The sequence below is a fragment of the Xiphophorus couchianus genome, chromosome 18 (assembly GCF_001444195.1).
Source record: "Xiphophorus couchianus chromosome 18, X_couchianus-1.0, whole genome shotgun sequence".
NCBI lineage: Eukaryota > Metazoa > Chordata > Actinopteri > Cyprinodontiformes > Poeciliidae > Xiphophorus > Xiphophorus couchianus.
In genome coordinates, this window is record NC_040245.1 from 29,288,362 (window position 1) to 29,313,373 (window position 25,012).

At 39.5% G+C, this 25,012-nt stretch overlaps 1 protein-coding gene and 1 long non-coding RNA gene across 2 annotated transcripts; one reads left to right on the forward strand and one right to left on the reverse strand.

The window, feature by feature from the left end:
- Nucleotides 1–11,296: 11,296 nt before the first annotated feature.
- Nucleotides 11,297–13,015, reverse strand: LOC114161364 (uncharacterized). The gene is made up of 2 exons (XR_003598996.1): nucleotides 12,413–13,015; nucleotides 11,297–12,289 (listed from the first exon to the last, which is right to left on the reverse strand). It is a non-coding gene; the product is annotated as an uncharacterized LOC114161364 (long non-coding RNA).
- Nucleotides 13,016–15,945: 2,930 nt separating this feature from the next.
- usf1 (upstream transcription factor 1) lies at nucleotides 15,946–24,960 on the forward strand. Its single transcript, XM_028044601.1, has 11 exons — nucleotides 15,946–16,558; nucleotides 17,175–17,236; nucleotides 17,379–17,428; nucleotides 21,048–21,163; nucleotides 21,322–21,435; nucleotides 21,638–21,791; nucleotides 22,454–22,541; nucleotides 22,632–22,690; nucleotides 23,041–23,135; nucleotides 23,218–23,346; nucleotides 24,246–24,960. Exons 2-11 carry the CDS (start codon nucleotides 17,229–17,231, stop codon nucleotides 24,333–24,335), a joined length of 903 nt encoding a protein of 300 aa, XP_027900402.1. The 5' UTR covers nucleotides 15,946–16,558; nucleotides 17,175–17,228; the 3' UTR covers nucleotides 24,336–24,960.
- Nucleotides 24,961–25,012: the final 52 nt, after the last annotated feature.

Here is a 25,012-nt window from a genome sequence, read left to right on the forward strand (position 1 = left end):
GAAAGGATCACAAAAACATGGGAAAAGAAAACACATAAAACACTGACTGATTGGTATTTTCGCTCATTTTCTGCTCTTATATCCTAAAGATTTTGAGACTGTCGCTTGGCAACTCAAAGCGACTCTCCATAAGAAATCTATGGAGCATTCAACTCTATGGATTTCCTATGCAAGATGAGTGGCAGAGATTAAATCAGTGCGTTAAATCTCCTAAAGTAATTGTGATGATTGTAATCTCCCTGAAATGGCTCAGCATGTTTTTATGGAATGTTCTGCTTATGAATCAGAAAGAAGGCATTTCCAAAAAGAAATTACTAAAATTAATATTCAACTTACAATTGATGACATTTTTAGTAGTGATGTCAATAAAGTAAAAGATCAAATTGAGGTTTTTTTTGTTTTGTTTTTGTTTTAAATAGAAACTCAATGGAGAAAATTTAGTTGAAAAATCAAGTTGATTTCACATGATTAGTTATTCTGTTTATCTCCTCTCCACACTCCAGTTCAGTAGATGGCGGTAATGTCACAGCTGGTCTGCCAAACACCATGAAACATAACAAAAGGAAGAAGAAGAAGTTGTCACTGTATGAGAAGGATTTGACATGATTTCAATAAAACTTTTATTCTCGATACAACAGTTGTTAAATCTGTAAAAAATGTGGGTGACTATTTCACTTAACTGTTGAATTATTTGTATTATTTGCACTGACCCTGTGTGTGCTTTTATGATGGTTTTTGTTGTGTGTGTGTGTGTGTGTGTGTGTGTAGTTTCGGGAACTGACGGTCTGATGGTCTGAGAGAGAGAGGGACCGTACATCCCTCTCTCTCTCCTAAACCCCGCCTCCCCGCTGTCCCACTGTGACATCACCAACCTCGTTTAACTGTCCGTTAGAGGTTGAGTGGTTAAAGCCTTTCCTCTGTCTACATTTCCCAGAATGCCAACCGTTTTTTTGATTCTGAGTTCAGTGAAGTTATTGAATATTTTATCTGATGTAATATGATATTGACCATGTGTTTATCAACATATACAGGTTTACTGGTTTATTCTCCAGGCCTATTTAGGTTGGAAATCATGTGACATAAAAAAACTAACGTAAAGATGCAATAAATCTTTTTTTCTAAGGTTCCACATACTTTCTTTCAATTGAAAATAATCTCTTTTAAATTTTATGTAGAAATAACATAAATGTCAGTCATACTAAATATAAATAAATGATCAACTCAGCTAATTAGATTTACTGTCAAAGGATCAATAACATTAGCAAGAACATCTGAGAGAGCGAGAGAGAGAGAGAGAGAGAGAGTATTCAGCAGTGGAGAGTCGGGTTGAGCCACAAACCGGTATGGTCTGTCTGGAATCAATGCTGCATTAGAGTTTATAACATGTTCTCATTAACGAGGGAACCACTGACAACTTAAATGAAGTGTAAAGCAACATATTGCTACATTACGAGAGACTGAGAAATATGAACTCTTCCTAAGGCTCTGAAACCAACTATTCAAATCTGTTTTATTGGAGCCGTTGGTTTACATTGTGAGGTGGACGTTTAGTCGCATCGACACGTTGATTACTACAAAAAAAAAAACATTTCCGTTTTCCAATCAGACACAAGCCTGTACTCATAGCTTGGATGCTAGCATCTGGATGCTAACTGAGATGTTCACAACTGTTCAAGAGGGGAAAAAGAGAAAGAATCTGTTACCATTTAATGCCGGATTATTGCTAAAGATTAATTTCCCTTGATTGTAATTGTAGAGTTCTGTCTAAAGTGCTACATTGCAGTTTAGTCTTGCGGCACAGATAAAACTGTCTTCACTCTCCTGGTCCCCACACTCACCATGATCAGACCAGAGGAGCAAGTGAAGCTTAAAGCTGTGAATCCAACACATTACATCATGCTAATTGGTTTCAACCTTACCTTTAGGCTGTGGAGGTTATGCCCCCCTTGGGGGTCTTAGCTTCCCTTCCTCACAAACAGGATGTGCACTGATTACCAGAGAGCTGTGTGAGGGAGTCATCTGCAGAGGGAGCTGGAATCAGATTTTGAACATATTGTTTTTCATCTTTGGAAATGAGGATGATTGTTTTTGTAAATCTTGTCTCAGGTTCTATAATTGGGGCCTGCCATAGTGATGTATAGGGAGAGCAGTGACTGACTTGAAGTCACTCACTGCCCCTCACAATATATATATCAAAACGTCCGGCTCAATCCCGAGAGGGGAGCTATTACTTTTGTTGGTATCTCAAGTAACTGTGGCGACATGATTAACATAAAACGAGCCAAATTCAACTCAAAACAAAAGTCAAACTGACACAAAACAGTGTCAGTTAAACTCAAAATAGACAGAATTTAGTCTGCCCCTCTGAGCTGCTCTTTAGAACCACAGTAATGGCGAAACGTCAGATCTACAGACATGGTGGAACAACTGCTATAAACTCATTGCATCTCTGAATAGTGCTGTTTATGTTATATCTTATATGCATATCATCTTGTGGTGGAAAAAGCAACAAAAAAACTAGTTTGCTCTGGACTTAAGATGGAGTTCATGCACACATATTCATGACATACTTTGATTAAATTAATAACTGTAATTCCAGTGGGGCGTGCTGTGGTGGCGTAGGGGATAGCGCAACCCCACGTTTGGAGGCCTCGAGTCCTTGACGCGGCCGTCGCGGGTACGATTCCCGGACCGGGTGATATTTGCTGCATGTCTTCCCCCCTCTTCTGACAACCTACTTTCATATAAGGGTCACTAGAGCCCACAAAAGAGGGGAGAGGAGAAAAAAAAATGTAATTCCAGTACTGAAAAATTAACTTTATACCAGGTGAGTCTCTCTCACCTGAGAATGTGAATCTGTACTGGGCTGATTCTGTGCCTTCAAATCATTTTAACAATGCTCCTGTAGAAGATTCATAACTTATAACTTATAAGTCTGAAACAGGAACAGGTCTGAAAAAACAGTCAGTGTGCTACACTCAAGAGAGATTCATTTGATGCATCAAAGAGTGATGTCATCACTGCTGATGTCATTGTTACCAGTAGAACTGAACATTCTAATGGTGCATTCACATCAAACACGTTTTGAGCATCAGGTGAGTCTGGTTTATATTCAAAGTCTATGTAGAGTGTTGGATGTGTTAGATGTGTCAAACACTCCAAACGGTTCAAATCGCGCCGCGCTAGACGCTGGAAGCGCCGCAATAGCCCTCGACGCTCCTCCACATAGACTTTGAATATAAACCAGACTCTCCTGATGCTCAAAACACATTTGGTGTGAACGCACCATCATATGTCCAGTGTCACTTTAGGTCAGTGCTTCTCAATTCCAGTCTTTAAACCTCCTGCTCTGCACGTTTTAGATGTGTCTCTATTTCAGAACAGTTGATCCAAATGATTGCATGATCTCTTCTGCAGTCATCAAGTACTGCAGAAGCCTGTTAATCAACCTCTGATTCAATCCAGGTGTGTGGCAGAAGGGGAACAACTAAAACATGCAGAGCAGGGGGCCTGAGGACCGGAATGGAGAAACACTGCATTAGTTCCATCATATTAGGACCAAAGTCCAGTCCTAATATGATGGACTCATTGTTTTGGGTCAGGGGTAACATTTAGAGGTAAGATGCTAATTAAGTTTTAGTTAAGGTTAGGGTTAGGAATAGACTAGTATTGGTTAGGGTTAGGGAAAATGTGTGGGTTAGGCAAAATTGCAGCTACTAAAATGAAGGGAAATTAATGCAAAGTTCTAATATGGGTTGAAATAGTTTTGACAAACCTGTACAGCATTTTGTTTTCTAAATCATTATAAACAATGATGGTATAATGTTAGGTTGTATTTCTGCCAATTGTGTCGCTGCAGTACATTAGTAGTCTAATGTGTTGAATGTGCTGAGACACATTCAACACATTAAAAACCAATCAGAACCAAAAGTTTGTCTTTTGGTTCTGATTGGTTGTTTCTGGACAGTAGCAGAGCCAGAGGACTTTTCACAGATTCTCTGTTTCATATTCTACTGTCAGACACTTTTAACAAATATTCATCCATCCATCATCTAACACACTTATCCTTGCACACACACATTCACACCTTAGGACAATTTAGAGAGATCAATTAATCAATTAATTTTTGAGAAATTCTACCTGATCAGCTTTTATATAGGAAAGTTTTAATAATATTTCTTATGCTGTTTTGAACTCTGAAACTGATCTTGTTTTTCCTCCATTGATTTTGGAGTCAGGAATTTTATTTGCGTTGAGGCCTGGGTTTGTTTTTATTTACCAAATTTGTGTAAAGCCTCAAATTTCAGAATAATGCCCAGTTTTAGCAAAACCTGGGTTTAGATAGTGACCTAGTTTAGTACCACCTGGGTGTGGGTCGGCGTAAAGGTCGAGCCGGGCATAGATTGGCCTTCATACCAATGCCAACATGAAGGCCCTCCATGCAACCAGTGGAGGTTGGTCGCATGGACGTCTGTCTTCCCTCAGACCTCCATGTTTGTGTGGAGGTTTGGTTTTGCATGGACTCCTCTGGTTGCAACCTGGGAGTGGGTCGGTGCAAAGGCCGAGCCAGGCTATGCATGGAGACCCCTTGTTGATTGAAGGTCTGTCTTTCCTCAGACCTCCCTGGTTGATTGGAGGTCTGTCTTTCCTCAGACCTCCCTGATTGATTGAAGGTCTGTCTTTCCTCAGACCTCCCTGGTTGATTGAAGGTCTGTCTTTCCTCAGACCTCCCTGGTTGATTGAAGGTCTGTCTTTCCTCAGACCTCCCTGATTGGTTGGAAGTCTGTCTTCCCTCAGACCTCCATGTTTGTGTGGAGGTTTGGTTTTGCCTGGACTCCTCTGGTTGCAACCTGGGAGTGGGTCGGTGAAAAGGCTGAACCAGGCTATGGGAGACAAATCGTTGATTGAAGGTCTGTCTTTCCTCAGACCTCCCTGGTTGATTGGAGGTCTGTCTTTCCTCAGACCTCCCTGATTGATTGGAGGTCTGTCTTTCCTCAGACCTCCCTGGTTGATTGGAGGTCTGTCTTTCCTCAGACCTCCCTGATTGATTGGAGGTCTGTCTTTGCTTGGACTCCTCTGTTTGTAGGGAGCCTTCTGTCTGCAGGTGGGCCTCTGGTTGGGTGGAGACTCTAGGATGGTTATTTTCCAGTGCAAGTTTCAACTTCACCTTCAGGTCTGCAACCTGACCCTGCAGAGATTTCATCATTTCTTCCTGGGCTTTGAATTTGGAAGCTTGCTCAGTGTGACTTTTGAGCTGCTCCTCATATTTAAGTCTCACTCTGTACTCTTCTACCATGACTTCTATCAGACCTTTGTTGCGGGAGGCGTATTTTTCAGCCTCCCTCTTGAAATACTCCAGCTGTTGAAGAATGGTCTTGTCATCTGTAACTTTAGAAGAGCAAGAAACCTTTGCTGCATCTTTCATCTCTGGCACGTTTCTTCCACGTTCACGTTGGACTCGCAGGTGATGTTCTTTTACTACCATTTTTTGCAGTTTCTCAATCTCCTCCTGCTGTGATTTGACTTCAGCCTGACACGCAATCCTTCGGTCTCTTTCCTCATGGAGATCCAAAATCTTACTCTGCAATTCGTTTTTAAGATGGTCTACCTGCTTTGTCAGATCAATGACGTGTTGGCTAGTTTCCTCCACGACTTCCACTGAGGGGGTAATCTCGAAGCCAGCAGAGGGAGTTGTTTCCTGCTTGACTTCCAATGATGTTGGGCTCTCTGAGTCGCCGGAAGGACCCGATTCCCCCTGGATCTCTGCTGATTCATCTTCCGGTTTAATGGGGCTGTCTATGTCTTCTTCAAAAGAAATGACAGCGTCGTAGTCGACTTGGATGTTGAGGTCCATAATGTCGATCCATGAAAGCTCAGCTGGAAAAGCTTCATGCTCACAAGCAATCTGTTGTTGCTTCATGTTGATGTTCTGGTAATTTTTTGCTTCTCTGAAAGGCGTGTAATATCTGGAATCGATATCCCGCTAGTTTCGATTAATTTCGAACGTGTTCTGAAGAGTGATCTGTCGCGATAGAACTGAGGAACAGGTCTGAGAAAACTCTGTCTGTGAGCTACATTCAAGAGAGAGATTCCTTTGTTGTATCATAGAGTGACGTCATAACCGCTGATGTCATTGATACCATTGGAACTGAACATTCTATCCACCTTATTCCTGGGAGGCTTACTGGGGAAACGATTAAGGGTGTTACTTCCGGCGCCCACCGGATGTAGCAGTATTTCATTGTAATTTGAAGGGTTTTTGGCTAATCTATATTCATGATAGAAGTTACATCTCTCTTTTCAGTTATTGTGCAATATTTAGTAAACTTGTTTATGGACACACCGTCTGCTATCAGAGAACTGTTCAGTACAGAAGATTGCAATTATGAGTTTAATCACGGGGAGCGACAGGAACACAGTGTTACGTTTTGTAACGGAATTTCAAAATACTAGCCTAAATATTCCTCTCAGGCTAGTACTAATATTAGCCTTTACTATCTTTTTCTCTCAGGGTATTGCGCTACCCTGCTGCGCAAGATAGTGAATTAACATTAGCACAAACCTTAGCATTTCACTTCCCCCCATTAGCATTAGCCTTTTCCCAAAAAAAGCTTTTAGCTATTTTTCTTATTTATTAGCAACGCTTAGTACACTGAATGGAGTAAGTCAATGTAAGACAACATGCTAATGATGCCCCACATGCTACTGACAGTATTTTGGCTAATGCTAGCAATTTGGCTCATTTTAACTTGTACACTAATTTCAACATACTGAATGGCATAAGTCCATGTTACTCAACATGTTTGAGTAACATGCATGCTATCGAGTACATTGTAGCTTACTTTAGCATTGATGCTAATTTGTAGCATCAGAACGCCCACGAAGTGTGGCAACTGACAGGCACACTTTGGCAGGCCCCGTTTAAATTTCTTCAGACATTTTCTAGTTTAGTGTAGACTTTACCATTCTAATACTCATGAACGTGGGTAGGTCTAAAAATATTCTGTTGTACCTGTGACTTTCTGTTCACACTGGTTGACCTGCCGGAAGGCTGGCCTCTTCCTTAGTCTCGAGCCTTTTGCAGACTCCAACAGGTTCCACCTCCCCGTCAGCACGCAAATACAACCTTTTTTAAAGAATTTTGGCTTAATTATTCCTCTGAATATGTTGCTTTTGTCAGCAAATGGCTTTCGCATACTCCAATTAACAATCAAGTACTAAATTATTTCAAAAATTGTTTAATTTTTTGATTGATTGTGATTAATCAAATTAATCATGATTAATATATCAACTATGTTAATATAGGAGAACCAAAAAAATAGTCAGAGTTACAAATTTTGATGAAGGGTAAATTAATAATATTGTTCTACATTATTGCTTTTAGAATATTTTTTTTCTTTCACAGCAGCTAAAATTTGAATGGTTTGTGTTGCAAAAAGAAAAAACAGGCAAAACAAAACCAAAACTCTCGTACGTCTTACTTTTGAAATCCCCAAATGCACTCAGATGCAGACAGTATGTGATGTACAGTACAGCACTCAGAGTCATTTTTATTCCACAGACCTCCCATCTGGCTCCAATCCAGCTGTTTATCTCATCATGTCCAGCCCCACCCTTTACACTGATTCTTGTATTTCCTCCATAGCTGTGACCCTCAGGACAAAAAAAGAAGAAAAGGAACCATGGTAAGACTGAAAATCGGCTACATTTCTCATTTGTACTTGATCAGTACCACGGGGGCTCCATGACACCTGTTGCTCCACAGTGAGAAGTGTTGTACAAAACTAATTGTTTTTACAGATTCCCCAGTTGGGATGCAGGAACGGTGCACGTTTTCTCTTATCCGGTGCTTTCATAGGTTTTCACAGGCTTCTAAAACTGTTCTTGGAGTGTGTCTGAGCATTTTCTGTGCTTCACCAGGTTAAACTGTGAATGAGACCCAAATATTTGTATATTAGAAAAGCATGGAGCATCTTGCTAAATGTCTTAGATATGTCAATATGCCATCTATTTATGTGTTTCTGTCTGCGACATCACAGGGTTTGTTGTCTTTCTGTCAAATGTTACAGATCAGGCGAATGGTCAACTCTCTGTTTCTGCTTTTCCTCCTCATCGGTAAGTCTGCTTCGGTCACGCTAAAACAAACAATAACTATCAGTTATGTGCTTGAATTCTGTATTTATGTGGTTTTTTTATACCAAAATGTTTGTCTGCGAGGCTAAAAGTCACAGGAGCCTTGGGTTTCTGCTTTAGGGAATCATGACAATTCTAATAGAATTTCCATGGCTGCTGCTGTTGTGTATACCCAACTCATCATTCACCACAACCAGCTCTAATCGGTTTATCCCCAGATTTGATTATATCACTGTTAGTCCGGGGCTCTATTCCAGTGTTTCTCAAATTCCCGTCTGCAGGGACCATTACCTTGTGTGTTTTGGATGTGCTCTCTGATCCAAATGATCGCAGGACCTCCTCCGTAGCCGTCAAGTGCTGCACAAGGCTGTTAATTACCCACTTGTTCAAGTCCGACGTGTGGCAGAAGAGAAACGGCTAAAATTTGTGACAGCTGAGGACCAGAAATGAGAAACGCTCATCTGTTCCCTGTGTTCATGTTTACTTTTCTTCTTACATTTCTGGTTAGTTATAATGCGTTTTATCTGATGTGATTATATGAAACATGGCATATGATATACAATACATGTTGTGCATACATTTGTGGGAAACATCCGTGATTTTGTGTTTTTCAATAAGCAATAAGGAAGCCAGATAAATAAAAAATGAAATAAAATTAAAAAAGAATTCTCTTTTAATAAGAGAAATATCCATGTGCAGCTTATAGTAAGAAAAAAGATAAATGTACCAAGTACGACAAAAACTCTAACTCTGTTCTTAAAGTATGTACACCCTTACAATAACAATTTGTTGAAACATTTTGGGGTAAAATGTCAGCATTCAGACTGCTTTAGTAAAGATCTGTCAGCGTCTTTGCCGTTGTGTTCATTCTTCTTGTAAAACCTCTTCAGATCTTTCAGATGTGGAGAATGGTTTTGTTTGTTTCAGGTGATCTAACAGACTATAAATATTCTTTCAGTTTGTTTTTGGTCAGCTCACAGGGGTCCACACCTTTTAAATTCAAAGCATTTATAGCCTACAAAAATAGAATTTTTTTTCTGTTAAAATAAAAACACAGCCCCCAAATAATATTTATATCATCATATGCTGGACCAGTTGGATTTTTTTTTTTCTGTCAGTCCAACAAAACAAATACTTAGGTTTGTGATAATCAAAATGATTTATTTTGGCTCACAGAAACCTTCTCTCTAAATTACATATTTATATCTAATCATGCTTTCCTTTCTAAATTTCTTTTTTTTAAAACTAGTTGCTACATAGGTATGTGAGCATCCTTATTTATGTCATCAGGACAAACAGGTCCTAGTGATCTGTTTTTCATGATGTAAAGCACTTTGACCTGCCTTGTTGCTGAAATATGCCACACAAACAAACTTGATTGATTTATTTGAAGCTCATGAACAGCACTGATGAAAGTCACTACTAATATTCTCTTGGCCACAGATAATGGACTTGTGTTGGTTCTTGTCTTACTCGATCTAAGTGCTGCTTTTTTGCACAGCTGACCACAATATTCTCTGAGAACGGCTCGAATGTGTTGAAGGTATCAAGGGAACAGCACCAGGCCCGTTTAAGTCCAGTCCGTCCGACAGATTCCACTTTGTTCATGTCAACGATAAATCTTCACACTCCAGGGTTACATGTGGAGTACCACAAGGCTCTGTGATTGGAGCAATTCTCTTGGCTGTAAATGTTTCCTATTGGTATAATTATTCAACAGCGTATGATAAATTCCCACTGGAATGCTGATGATATCTAATCATACAAACAGATTACCTCAATCAGTTAAGCAGACTTACAGGAATGTTTTGACAACATAGCTAAGTTTCCTCTTTCTTTAATTTACACAAAAAGAAATTGCCTCTGAACAAGAGACAAATAAACTGCTTAGTTCAGAGCTGTTCACCTACAGAATACTGCCAAAATTAGAAAATATCCTGTTTGGGGGGGAAGCTGGAAAACTAGTTCATGCATTCGATACGTCACGGCTGGACTGCTGTAATTCTTTATTGTCAGGAAAATGAAGCTAAAAGCCTTCAGCTGATCCAAAATCCTGCAGCAGGAGTTCTGATAGAACTTAAACATAGAGCTCATATTACCCCAATTTTAACCTTCGTCCACTGGATTCCTATTATAACCCCTTTTATTATTAAAAAGTATTCATCAGCTCCATTATTCTCTTTTGAAGACCGGTGTCTTTTAAAAATGTCTCCACAAGCTTACATATTGATCACTGTTTTATTAAAACAAAGAGAGTGAAAGGGACAGTATTATGTAAAATTGACTTCTTCTTTTTTTTTTTTTAGCTTTGCATCATGCCATACTATTATCCCCTCATCAAAACCATACATGGAGTGTTGCCTTGATTCTTGTATGCATGTTTCAGAAATCCTGTTATCTCCCCTGACAACTATTCAGCCATACAAAACGCACATAATACTGCCCTTTTAACCACGACCGATGGGATTTTGACAGCTCATGGTCTCTTATCCGAACCCAATTTCCACAAAAAGCAACTTTCCCCATAACTTGTGGTCTAAAAATCCTTTTGACAAAGCAATTAGGAGAGAGCATATGTTGTGAATCTAGCTGTATTGAGCTGTTGGCTGAAAGTTGGTTGATATTTCTGACATTATGACAACTAGCCATCTGACTCTAGTTTCAGTCTCTTCCCAAAAGCAAGGGGATTTTGGCGTATTCTCTGTCTGCTCCAAGAACAACACCGTCAGGTTGGAATTCGCTCTTGACACTTAATAATGACATTGAATTATAAATATTCTCAAATGATTTGTTTTTTGTTTTTTTAATTATTATTCTTTTGAAGGTTGAAGTGTTATTATGCTGAATGCAAGAACTCTCCATCCTTCAGCTGTGACTTCTACTCAAATGGGACTCACCTGGGAGGGTTCTCTGACAGTTCATGCGAGTTCACCGACCCGCAGCTGCCAACCAGTGTCATCAACTACACCTGCATACTGAAAAGAAAGAAGAGAACGGAAAATAAAACAGTGCTGATAGACCCCAATTCAAAGGACATAAATGGTTAGTATTTGACATTAATTCCATGTTATAGTTCTGCACAAAATGATGTTGAGCTATTTAAGCAAATATTACACCGGGTTACAAAAAAAAAAAAATCTTTTGGAAGCTGTCTATGTTTATCCAACTGAATTGGGACTATTTTGCACCCCTGAATCCAAAAATGACATCCATTTTTCTCAACCAGCTCAGGTTTTTATTCTAATCTGATTTAGAGACATCTGATCTTCTGATTAAATTGATGACATTTTTGTGACATCATCAGTCCATATCTGTTAATATTTCTCATCCAAAGAGGTTTAAGGAGAAAAAAAAAATTGTTTTTTAACAGAGTGTATTAATTAAATGTTACAAACTTGGATTTCTGTAAATTGAATAATAATCACTGGTACATGTGAATTGATTATTACATCTTCATTGTGTAAAATTCTCCGTCTCTTTCCTGTCCTGATGGAATCTCTCCTCCTGCTCATCACTCATTGATCTCAGATTCTCAGGAAACCGATCTAGAAATGAGAACAAGTCCTGCATTTTGATGCTCATGTTGCTCCATAGTTCAGTTGACCTGGTTGAGCAAAACTAATGTGATTTTTGGATTCAGCTCATCAACATGACCCTAAAACTGTTGGAAAGCCCCAGACCATTTTCTGGCTGTAGACCAGTGTTATGCATCAACAAGATAAAATGACTTGTTTTGTAACTTGGTCTTGGTGAGGACGATTTGCATTAAAGTATGTAATAACTTTTTTGAAAATATTTTATTTTCACATATGTGAAAAATCTCACCATGTCTTGAAAATAGAAGATGAGAGAGATAATATTTGAAAAAAGAACAAGTCCCCCTGGCCCTTTCTGAGCCCCTATTAGCATTTAGAAAAATACACAGCTCCAGAACAGAAGCAACCAATCAGAGCAGGGAGGCGTGTCTTTGCTCTGTCATTCATGACCATGTAAGGCCTCTCTCTGCAGCTCTGGTAGATGCACCAGGATGGTTGGCTGGGGACAGGAGGTGATGATGGAGAAGCTGAGTACCTCAAAAATCAGGCCTGGTTCCCGTTCCAAACGTTGCTTCCAACACTTGTTGTGTCTGCTGTAAATTCAACTGCTGAATGTCCTCCTAGTGACAGATAAAAATTGTTGCTGAAGCTCATTTTCAACAGCTGACGTTGTGCTACATAAAATAAAATGTAAATACAACTTACGATGTGCAAAGGGAATAAATGAAACCAAGCTAACTTACATGTTCAAAAGCAGCAACCTCTGATCTTATATTCTCCACACGCCATGTTCTCTGCTGAGATGGTCAGGAGTTGGACAGACTCCGCGACCTCTGACCCGTCTCCCACTTGCTCTGTCTGATGCTCCACCGACATGGCGTGCTCTTCTCCCCACCCGATTTACACCGTCGCTGCTGGTGTAAATCCCTCACCAGAGCCCATGGACTTCATGTACTAACATACAGCTAAAATGTCACACTATGTAAAGTGAAAAATGGACATTGCTAACTCACTGGCTTGACATGTCGCCTAGACAGTTAGTGAACCTCATCTAACATTGAGTAATTACAAATCGTAGCTGCTTTTATGTTAGCTTACTTGCTATTTATAACTTCTAGAAAGAGTGCAACGTTAAAATATGAACTATTTTTAAAATGTAAAGCACAGTTTTAATACCTACCAATAAGCAAGATGCCCATCAGTGCCTCGCCTCAGCAGTATTAATAACGGTTTCTCATTTGTCCACATGGTTTTACAGTGCAGTCATCTGTAATTTGTAACTTCTGTAGAACTGACCAGACGTACATAACCTGGGTCTTCTTTACTTTCTGTCTCTCCCAAAGACAAACTGAAGATCTGTTCTGGAACCCCAGGCCTGCAGCTTTACCAGACTCCAACCTTCCTGTGGCCGCTGATTGTTCTGCCTCTGTGGGGAGTCCTTGAGACAGACAGATGGTTGACATGAAGGACAGACTGCGGCAGATTTGATATATTTTTCTTCACTTGCTTTCAATTTGGTTGTGTGTGTTCATTTTCTCTCTCTCTCTCTCTCTCTCTCTCTCTCTCTCTCTGTCTCTCTCATATAAAGGTCACTATAGCCAGAAAAATCCCTTAAAGAGGCAGTATTATGTATTTTCCAGGCATATAGTGAGGTTTTATAGCACAATCAAGTAACTGTGTTACCTTCAGTTATAAAGTAAATTATTCAAATATGACTTAAAAGAAATTCTGCTTCCTAATTTAACGCCTTGAAACTGGAACTCTGTCTCTTTAAAAGCTCCTGCTCTTTCTGAAACAGATCAGAGTTGATGGCTCTAAAGACAGAGGAATTTAAGGAGAAAACACTTTAGAACGTGCAAAAACTAGAGACTAGTGTAGTTCATCTTGCCATATGATGACAACCCTCAGTCAGAGCTACAATGGAACGGTTTAGTTCAGAGTATTCTTAAGCTATAATGCCCTAGTCAAAGTCCAGACCTAATTTCAGCAGAAAATATGTGGCCAGAATTGAAATGCACTCCAACCTGACTGTGCTTGAAATAGCAGAGCCCTAAAGACTTGTTGATGTAACAAAAAAAAAAGAAAAAGAAAAGTTAGTTGTACAAAGTAATATCTTTATGGAAGGAGTCAGGAGGGGTTATCTGCACACCACACTTGCACTATCCATCTTTTTTCCTCCAGTTCAAAATGAACCATTTTGTGTTTTGCCAATAAAATCCCAATAAAATGTAGAATTGTGGTCGTAACACAATGTGAAAAAGGATGAGTAAGGTTTTTTTGTTTTCTTTTCTAACACATGCATTGACCTTCCTGTATTAACATTTGTGTCTCAACTTTCCCATGAAAAACTTCTTGAATCAATAAAAGCACAAAACATAACTTGACAAAATACCCGTTTGTGTCCCTGTAGTTCAGTAGATTGAAACATTTAATCCTTTGTCTTTAGGCAAATAAACTAGTAATAAATCAACCAAGCCAGTAAATTAAAAATGCATTATGTACTGAATAAATTCATTTTGAAGCTGTCCAGGTGAATTTGAAGCTGTTAACTTCATTTGACAATGAAGTTAACATTGTCCATGTTAACATGTTAACATGGACAATGTTTGTTAGCAACCGTTTTCCTGCTGAAACCTAGACTAAATAAAGTTAGTCCTACAGAACTAAAACTATAATGACATGTTCTCATAACTTCAAAACTGAAAGGTAAGAACAAATTATGCAATGATGTCACTTGGCAAGACATATGAGAAGGAGGAAGAGAAGACAGAGAGTGGATGTCTGGGCTAGAGGTGATGTCCAGACCTGCACTCTACAGAGTGAAATTTTGATGTTGCTGGTTATATGCAACTGTTTTTGTCATGTCGGGAGCCAAACGTGTGACCCACATACAGAACACATTCAGGAGAATGAGGAGGTGGGGGGAGACAAAAAAACCATAAAGTTTATTTTGAACAGATGATGATCTGAATAAATGTGCGTTTCTTGTCCTGGGGCTGGTGGACAGGGTTCACTGAAGCACTGGAGGCAGGTAAAAACAGTTGTCGGCTTGAACGGTACAAGGCGGGATGGTGAAATTATGTTTACTGAGAATCCACAGGTGGGGCAGAACACTGTAGTCACTGGGGCTTGGTACCTTTGTGGGCGGAGCACGAAGTGGTCCAGGTTCAGATGCTTGATGGAGCAGCGTGATCGCTGTGAGCGGATAGTCGGGGCGTGCGTAGGAGGGCGGACAGTGAGTCCACGGTTAGTGGAAGGAGGAGCGGTTCATCGGCAGCAGTGGTTGGAGAGACCAAAGAGTCTTCTTGAGGAACTTGCAGGCGTGAAGATGAAGGACTGAGGCAGCACAATGAGTAAAATCCAAGGCATCATGAGGGGAAAACTGCAATGAGATCAACAGGTAAATGTAACTTGAAACAATCTGGGAAACCACAGAGCCTAGTAGGTTCAGAGAGGCTCAGTGAGGCACAGAGTACCATAACAGGCAAACACAGAGAGGCACAGAGTACCATAACAGGCAAACACTCAGGCGCTAAAGTGCTGTCAACTGACTCTTCTTATATTCCAAGTTGATGAGGCAGATTTCTTGCAGGTGTATGGAATCCAAACACCTGGACCGCCCTCCAGGTGAACAATCTCCTGGCTCCATCTGGTGGTAGACTATGAGAAGGCAGCAGACAGAAAAGAACTCCCCACAAAGGCCAAAACCCCAGTTCCCAACTGTTTTATGTTCAAATTACTTTTTAAAATTAAGTTTTTATGCAGAACATAAGCGGGTTTCATTGCATTTACATAACAACAAGATATGTTAAAACAGAATTTCTGGAAAGAATGGCAATACTTCAAAAATAATTTTCAAATATAGTGAAGTAAATATGCTCTTTTCGTTCAAAACATTCCTCCAGTAATTGTAAATGAATAAATGTGACTAATTGTCGCTCACATGTAGCGACAAATATTATAACGCTTTCATTCATAAAGGAAATTTCCTGCTGTGACAGCCGCGCTGGGTTAGCTCAGTGGTTACTTCGTTCAACACTATGCGGAAATGTTGTCCCTCCCCTAACCGGGATCAAACCACGGGCGCTGTCCAGCGTTTTGAGCGTCTTTATACCAGCCGACATGTTTCGAAACTGTAACAAAATCCTGGATGTTTCTCTCAGTAAGGGTACTGATTAAATTCTTTATTTTAACTCCCTCAAATATTTGCTGTAGAAGTAAAACCAGCTTGTCCGTGGACGGTTCAATGTCAATTTCTAAGAGTGGTAAACAGGGCTAGAACGCGGGAACAATTGTTGTAAGAATTTTTATTGATATTTTTACTAGCATTTGCTTGTGTTGTAGGCTTATTCAGTAATGTAAATGGCAATTTTGGCGAAAAATTACAACAAAAAAGTTTCTTTATATCTGAGCTCAACAGCGACTCCTCTCGGCTTTGATGGTTTTATTTAACATGCGTCATGTTAGCTGTTATTACCTTGAACTTCAGCCGAATGTCTTCACACTTTGCCATTTTATTATTACAAATATAGCTCTTCATAAAGTATAATAGCTTTTATCATGTTAAATTAGGGACTAAGCAACTTCAAAATGATTTAAAAAACAATTCTTGACTATTTCATGTCTCGAAACACCAATCAGAAACCGATCATTGTGCTTTATTTTGATAAGCAACAATCCACTTTTTATCACCGGACATAAAATTCGGGGAATTTTTTACTCAAAAAAGTATCAGAACGCAACTCCCATTTACTGACTGGATTCTTATGCATTGCTGTATAGTTTAGATGTCACCAGATGTCAACCCGTATTTGTTAAATTAATCTGGAACTTTCTTGTCGCGCATGCGTACATCCAATCACGGAACCGTGATGAGGGTCCAGGGCAGCGTAAGTACATCTTGTGCAGTCCGTCTTAAAATCGCCACATTCAGCAACGTCTTCATCATTTAAACCAAATGTTGTGTACTGTGGTTAGCAATGCCGCCCTGCAAAGCAAAGAGAAGCTAAGGTTCTTTATGAAACATCTATAAAAATAAAAAAAAACTCTTGGCCGAGTAGTTAAGTGTTAGCTGTGTCTCGGTTCGCCTCGGTGAAACCTTTTTACTTCCTGTGAAACTTCCAAATTAAAACTTTAGCTATAGTCACATCGAACAAAACTCTGTGAAGTCAATAAAATAAATAAACGAAGCAGATCGCTTATTCTGACACCAACTAAAACCCACTCATCTGAATATCTTATATTCGTCGCATCTCTGACGCATTCGTAAGCTAGTATTATATGTAATTCCTTGTTTTATTTTGGAAACCTCAGTCGGTGTGTTTCCGTCATCTCCCATGGAAACGGTTGCTGCGGCTCGCCTGTCGTTTCCAGCCATAGCTAACGCTAACAGCCGTTTCAGGTTCCGTCTCCCGGAGATGAGCCATTATCTGGGTCATCAGTGTTCCAGCTTTTAAAGGAAGTTCCTCTATGGTTTTGTTAATCGTCATTTGATCTCTACAGCCGCCTTGCTGTCGGAGCGAGTGAGACGGGTCTGCCCGTCCTAACCCCTCGGCTGAAATGAAGAGGTGAGTGGGATGGTAGTCTAATCGTGCTGTTTTGTGCCAGATAACAATAAAGAAAAAAAGTGAACAGTCAAACATTTAAAATACAGTCTTAGTTTATTTAGCCACAAAACAACCTCCGTTCTTGTGTTTTTGGGACGTGCAGCCAACAGAAAAGCCCGGAGCCGGACGGGAACGCCACTGTTAACGAGGAAGGTAAATTCAAGCTTTCTGAGACACCTTCACCTTTTATAGAACGTTACTATATGTGTAGTGGTTGTTAGATCTATTGCTTTTAATAAGAGGGGATACATGAGACATGTACTTGTGTTTTCATTAGTCAACGCGCATTGTTTACTGCTTTGTGCCATATTTCAATTGTGATCAGAACATTTTCCTTTAGTCTTTCTAGACTAGTCAGTGACAAATGTGGAGTAGCATTTTATTTCCTATGAAGGTCACTAAATTCATACTCATTATAAGTGGTTTATTATCTTTAAAAAAAATCTCAGTAATGAAGACAAAACATGTCTTCAGTACAGACATGTCTTTTTTTGTTGTTGCTGATAGAAATTATACTGCTTCAGTTTGTATAGTGACATATGAAGTTCTCTAAAATCCTACTAAAAACCTAACTGTTCGATTCAGACGTGAGTTGCCACCAGTGCAGAGCTTGCTCAAGAACAGCAGCAGGCAGGTTTCTGCATTTCAACACACACACACACACAGTGAGAAGGTGACTTATGCAGTGACAGGACAGACAGAAAGTCTGCAGGAAGTGTGTGGACTGGACGATATCTGTAAAAAGAAAAGTCCGGAGAAGGAAAGGTGAACACAGTTGTGTCACGTAGTTAGCGAAGCAGCGTGAGAACGTTCACATGTGGGATTGCTTCTTTTCGAGATACCGTAACTGAAATATAAACATCATCGAAGAGCAACTTTGCCCAACGATCCAGGAGCTGTTTGGTACTGAAGACGATTTGTTCCCTAAGTTGCTCAGGACTCAAAACATTACGAACCACGTCTCACACCTCATAAAGCACGCAGACAAAAGAAATGTGGCAACTTCCAAGTTCTGATGAGGCAAGCATTGGTCAGCATCAATCAGGACTTGATTCAGAGTGCCAGTATGCCAGGATAAATGACCTGAAAATAGTCGACGCTATAAATGAGCGCGCTGAAAGAAAAGCCTTGAGCTGTTCATACCATTCAGATGTTTGTTATTGAACTTTAGTAGACCATAAAAGATCTAAGAATCTCTGATCCGAGATTCATCCCTAAAGCAGCACAGCAAACATCAGTCTCAGCTTTTGCTCAGGACTGTTGTTCATACCATCCACACAAATGAAGCTTTCAGAGAGTCCAGCTGAAAGGATTCTGCCGTTCGAAGCAGCAGGTTGACACAAAGGAGGTACAGGTTTGCTTGAAATCATAGTCTTCTGTTAGCGGTGGCTACCTCCAAAGATAAGAGGACTGCAGGCGTCGCGTTTGCATCAAAACTACCTTACACGTTGCACGTTGGGGTTGGATGAACAGCTTGTCAGATCATCACAAACATCAGGATCAAGAACATCAGGATGAGGTTTTGGTTACGATGAAACATGTTCCAGCATCTCAGAGAGTTTTTAGTACTTTCAAAGAGTGAGCTCCAAAACAGTGTTACCAGCAGAGGAGAGTAAAGAGCACAACGAAAACTCTGTACAAATTATTAATTTATAATTTATGCACAATTATTTGGAAAGGATTATTTTGGATTGGTTTTATGAATCACCAACTACAGCTCTCTGTTCGTCCACCTCAAGAAGGTATCCTTAGGACAATATGGGCAACTATTACTGTGCATAATTATTATGCAACTAAATGAAAACACATTTTCTCATCTCGCTTTTTTTCTCTCCATCTTCTTAACCCTTTAATTGGTGGGTTGTCTAGGCCAGTGTTGTATAGTAACGAAGTAAAAATACGTCACTACTTTACTTAAGTATATTTTGGAGTACTTCATACTTTCCTGGAGTATGAAAATTTTTGATGACTTTCACTTTTACTTCACTATATTTCCGAACTTAATTGCGTACTTTTACTCCAATACATTTTCAATGTGTGGTTTAGTTACTCGTTACAAAAAAGCGAGAGAGAGAAACAAAGTGTTTTGACCCCACCTACTGATTAGCAAGTAGCAAGCAGGCTACCGAACAAAGTCCGTAGCCTGCTTGTCTGGGCTTGTTCATCACCACCAATAGGATACACCTTCTTCTTCTTCTTTTCTATTATGGCGGATCACAAGCAACTTTAAGGTGCATACCGCCACCTACTGTACATGAGTGTGTAGAAGCATTACTTCATATCTATTAAATTCTATTTTTTAATTTTGTATTCTTAAGATAAATAAACAATGCTTTCCTTAATTTGTGAATATCTGTTATGTTTCCTTCATTTCCTAATATACCTTTAAGATTCCATTCATGCCCCATATTTCTAACTATTCTCTTTAATTCTTCCCTTTCGAGTTCATTTGACTTACAGTTCATCAATATGTGTTATACATTTTCTTTCACTCCACATCTCACATTTATCATTATTTTTCCTCCCTATTGTATAAAGCATGTCATTTAAGTAGGTATGACCTACTCTTAATCTACTAATTATTATTTCTTCTCTTCTGTTTCTTTCATTAATGCTTCGAATTTGAACTGACTTTTGTACTTCATATAATCTTCTTCCTTTCTTATCTTCATTCCACATTTTTTGCCATTTCTTGATTTCTTTACTTTTAATTAGGATACACCTGTTTCGCTTCTCCCATTAAACACAAAGCAAGTCTCGCAATCAGTAGCAGTCACATGGAAATTCTATCTTACAAAAACTCCCCGTCCAACTTGAAGAAACACATCGAGGTAACTTCTTATGAAATGGTTATAATCCTCCTGTTTCAGTAACTATAGCTTGGTCACTAGGCACTACTGTATTGTGAAACGTTGACCATAAATGAACTTTGTTTGGCATTGTTTCAGTTCCACACGTGGTGTATTTAGCTTAGGCCTAATGTTGACTGTAGCAGGCTACCTAGACTCCTCTGTTCAAGGGGGACAGAAGCCATAGCGATAGCAATTTAGACTAAATTTAACGAATATAGGAAAGGCATGCAAGTTCAAAACCAGGTTTACAGATGCCAATAAGCTGCATTTCCCTCCCAATTCTTTTTTTCTTTTGCATAATGACCAGTTGTGTGCACCACCTACTGACTGTAGCATTGACTGATTCACTGATTTGTGAAGTAGAGTAATCGTAACAGCTCTTTTTCTTCATGTTGGCCGCATTTTCTGTACTATTTATTTTTCTCATTTTCAGCACTGACCTTACTTGAAGGGAAAACTTAAGGCTTACAAAAACTTTGTATTTTCTGTCCTGGAGGGTATACTAAGAAGCTGGTTCAGTTGTAAAGCAGGTTAAGTTAACCTTGTGCTATAGGTAAAGCACCTAATTTTCTTAACTAAATGATGCCTGCAGGTATATCTATTAGCAGGTTTAATTTTGCCTGCACTTGGTTGTGTACATTATTTTAAGTGTATTTGACAAGTTTACCAAAATATAAAAAATGTCATTCAAACTGCATTTGCTTTGTTTTACTTTTGTACTTTTCATTACATTACTTGAGTACATCCATTTTTACAGTAATTTCCATACTGAAGTACAAGAAGTTTCAGATACTTTAAGACTTTAACTCAAGTAACATTTCAGTCAGTGACTTCGACTTTTACCAAAGTCATATTTTGGAGAGGTACTTGTACTTTTACTTGACTCTGAGATTTCAGTACTTTATACAACACTGGTCTAGGCTCTGTAGCTACAGCAGAAGATCCGGCCGCCATCGCTGCCATTCAGTCTGCCGCCACCTTCACAGACCCACAGATCAAGTATCAAGTCTTCAAGACAGAAGGAGCGGGTGGGCAGGTACGATGGAGACGGAAATATTTGTTGGAAAGTAACATCTTTCACATAATACTTACGTGACATGTCGGATTAGTGTGGCTGATGTGTGAAGCTGGACATTCATAATGTGAAGCGGTGGTAAAGAGCGCGGGCTCTGACGGCTCCCCGTTGGGTTGCAGGTGACCTACAGAGTAATCCAGGTGTCAGATGGCCAGCTGGAGGCCCAGACAGACGGAGCTGCGGCTGTTGGTCTGGTCGCTGGTTTCCCAGCAACCACACAGACTGTCACACAGGTAGGAATAGCGCCCTCTGGCTGTAGAGCAGTATCAGCAGCACATACAGTTTCCAACCTTATTGAACAATAGATTGACGCCCTAAAATATACACTAGTTGTAAAAACTAAACAAATTCAGCTGGAAATGTTTTGCATCTTCACTGGCATTAAAATGCGCATCGTCCATTCAGTGACCGTTGGTCTTTAATATGTGGTTTTAGGCGGTCATCTCTCAGCCAGAAGGGCTGGAAGGGGACGGCAGCGCTGAGGCACAGTACGCTTATTACCCAGCCTCCATTGCAGAAGCCACTGCTGGCACCATGGTAACCACAGTGCAAGCTACTGACACGCTGCTGGGCCAGACCACCCCAGCAGGTAAGCTATGCACAATTAAAGTGGCAGTATTATGTAAAATCAACGTTATTGAGCTTTACATTATGTTATAATGTTATTCCCTCATCAAAAACATACCTGAAGTGTTCTTTCATGCATGTTTGAGAAATCCTTTAATCTCCCGTGGCAACCATTCAGCCGTGCTAAACGCCTGGGTGGACCTAGCTCCGCCTTCAAGACGCAACTCTTCCTCAGAGCTGCAGTTTCCAAGCAGCTCTGAGGAGGAGTAGCCCTCTCACTCAACTCCTTCAGACTAGCCAGCAGCAATTAGCAAACACCTGAGCTCATTATAAGAGCTACTTCTCAGCGCAACGCTGGGAAAAACGTTGTATAGAGGTTAATAGAGGAGCCATATTGAGACAACTTCCTGAAGGCAGAGTTTCATGAAGAGGAGTTTTAATTTAACCCAATTTTAAGGTGTTAAATTACAATGTCAACTTCTTTTAAGTCATATTTGATTTATATAACAACTGAATATAACTGAATATTGATTGTGCTGTAAAATGGCACTATGTGACTGGAAAACCTGTGATACTGCCTCCTTAAACACCAAGTCCAAAGCTGTGGAAAGAGGAGGACGAAAAATTAGCAGTAGAGTAAGAGATGTCACTTTCTGCAGTTGACTGTAAGGTTTTATTTCAAAGGTCAGCTTTATGTGATGATGTCACCCCAGGAAGTTTTAACCGGATCCAGTCAGAGGACAATAGCGCCGCGCACTCAGCCATACATAGCGTGAGAACATCCAGACTCATCAGAATGCCGTTTGGTTCAAATCAAAGCCCCCCAAAATAAAGCAACTAAATCTATTTGTTGTGTGTGTAGAAAGCAGGAAGCTCCTCGGGGCTCCAGGGACGAAAAACGGCGAGCGCAGCACAACGAAGGTTGGCATGCATGCTTAACGCACTCTGATTTTGTTGGGTTTTCATCTAGTTGTTGGTTAGAGATGCAGCGCTTTGGTGGCTATTATTTCTTTAACTCCAGTTTTTGCAAACCTCTGTCCTGCTGGTGCTAACTTCAGCTAATTCCTAATTCACTTTAAGATAAAATAAGAACAGAGTTTTCTCTATCTTTCCAGCTGTGACAAGCAGGGAAACACTCATATTAGACTCTGAGGCAGTCATTGTAAAACACAGTTTCACTAACAGTTTGATATTATCAGCTCTTTTTTTTTCTGCGTCTTAGATTCCTAATTCCTAAGAAATTTCCATTTTTAAAAACAATGTTCCAACAGTGGAGCGGAGGCGCAGGGACAAGATCAACAACTGGATTGTTCAGCTTTCAAAGACCATCCCAGAGTGTAACATCGACTACACCAAGACAGGCCAGGTAACCTTTGACCCCGGGAAAAACTGACCAGCTACCGTTGGTCTGCCTCGACTTTTCACATCATTTCCGGGCGTTTTTACAGAGCAAAGGGGGGATCCTCTCAAAAGCCTGCGATTACATCAAAGAGCTGAGACAAAGCAACATGAAGCTGGGAGAAGATAGCAGCGCTCTGGAACGACTGCGGGTCAACAACCAACTACTACGGCAGGAAGTACGTCAGCGTGCGGTGTGTCTAACATTAACGGGTGTCTTCTAATCATACCGTTTGGACGCGATTCATCAGCATGATTAGGAGGAAATAAATGTGAATATATAGAGAGGGTTGTTATGTTCAGATTGGAAGGCAATTTAAATCCAGTAGTTTATTATGTTGTGGACAGACATCTTCAGCAAGATGGAAAAGTGGTTCTTAGGAAATTTGTGTGCAATTATGGAAGTCTGCAAACTATGACGGTGTGTTAGGGTCATTGTAGATAGCAAAATATGGAGTAGATTTCTGAGAAAAAACTCAGAATTTCAGAGTGTTTTCTTTTTTTTAGTCCTCCCTTTGTTTGTTTTTTTATCTACAATTCCCCTAATATGCCAGACATTCCTGAAAAAATGAGATCAGTATTTGATTCCGACTGCTTAAGTTTGAACTCTGGCGACCTCTTGTGGCCAATCACAACTACATGCAGTCCGAATTAAAAAAAAAAAAACTTTTACTGTTCTTCTGCAGGGAAATTCATCAACTAAGTGACAGGTATGTTGAAACAAGTAGATTTATGCAAAAAATATATATATAAAATAAGAATCAAAAGGTATAAGGGTGGAATTTAGAGTGTAGAAAAATACTGTGAAATTATTGAAAAATAACATAGTGCATTTTAAAAAAAACTGAAAAAAGTACTTGTAATATTTGTGCATAAAAAAATCAACTAACAAGAGAGATGTAAATGCGTATTCCTTCTGACTCCCACCACCTCCACCGGGTCAAGAGGTCATCCTAAGATGTAACTTATCCATTCTGCTTACATCATTAAAGTCTTTGCCTGTAAATTCTAGTTTATAGTCAGCATGTTTCTAATACTATCTTAAGAAATTAGATCATTTATTTGTGTGTTTTCATAGGTGGAAAACTGGGAATCCAAGAATCAGATTCTGAGGAACCTTTTGCGACAGCATGGCATTGTTGGGTCATCGAGCTCGGACCCTCAGTGAAGTATTTGAAGATGAATACACACAGGCCAAAAGAGTACTTGAAATGCTTATAAAATATGTATCTTGTCATTGAGCATGCACAATATGGGTTAATTATTAGAATATTGTTTTGAATATTTACACCCACCCTTTGTGAAATTTTCCAGATTGTTGTTTTTTAAGCTCTTAGCAATTATGTAATTTACCTAGGAATTATAACATTATTTTTTAACTTAATGGGCCTGCAGCGTGTGTGTTTTTTTTTTCTTTCTTTTTTTAAAATGAGATTCAGGAAAGCTCTTCTTGATGCCTTTTACTATGAGCATTTATGATCGATCATTCAACTCCAGTACAGGAAGCTCTTCTTATGCTTAAACTCTGTAGTACTTAGTATAAACAGCACTCATTTTAATGTCTCCAGACATTACTTTCTTGTGTTGATGTCTTTTATCATTGTCACTTTAACCAGTCGATACCAAGTTTATCATCCAGATTAAAGTCTGGCTTTGCTTTCGTTTCTCTGCTTGTTGTGGACTGTAGTTACATTGCAACAATGTAACCACTAAGTAAAGAATGGAATGTGTTTAGGAAGTCCTGCTTTGGATGACAACTGTATGTCTTTATAATAAAAATGTAAATAGTAAAATGCTGTTGTTTTTTTTTATTTATCTATGAATGTGTTAGCTTGAGTTGTAAAC

Bases quoted from the DNA above. Each gene is read 5' to 3' on its own strand.
- usf1 (XM_028044601.1), top strand. The intron at 21,436-21,637 runs GTAGGAATAGCG...ATGTGGTTTTAG, and splicing joins CCACACAGACTGTCACACAG to GCGGTCATCTCTCAGCCAGA. The intron at 23,136-23,217 runs GTAACCTTTGAC...GCGTTTTTACAG, and splicing joins ACTACACCAAGACAGGCCAG to AGCAAAGGGGGGATCCTCTC.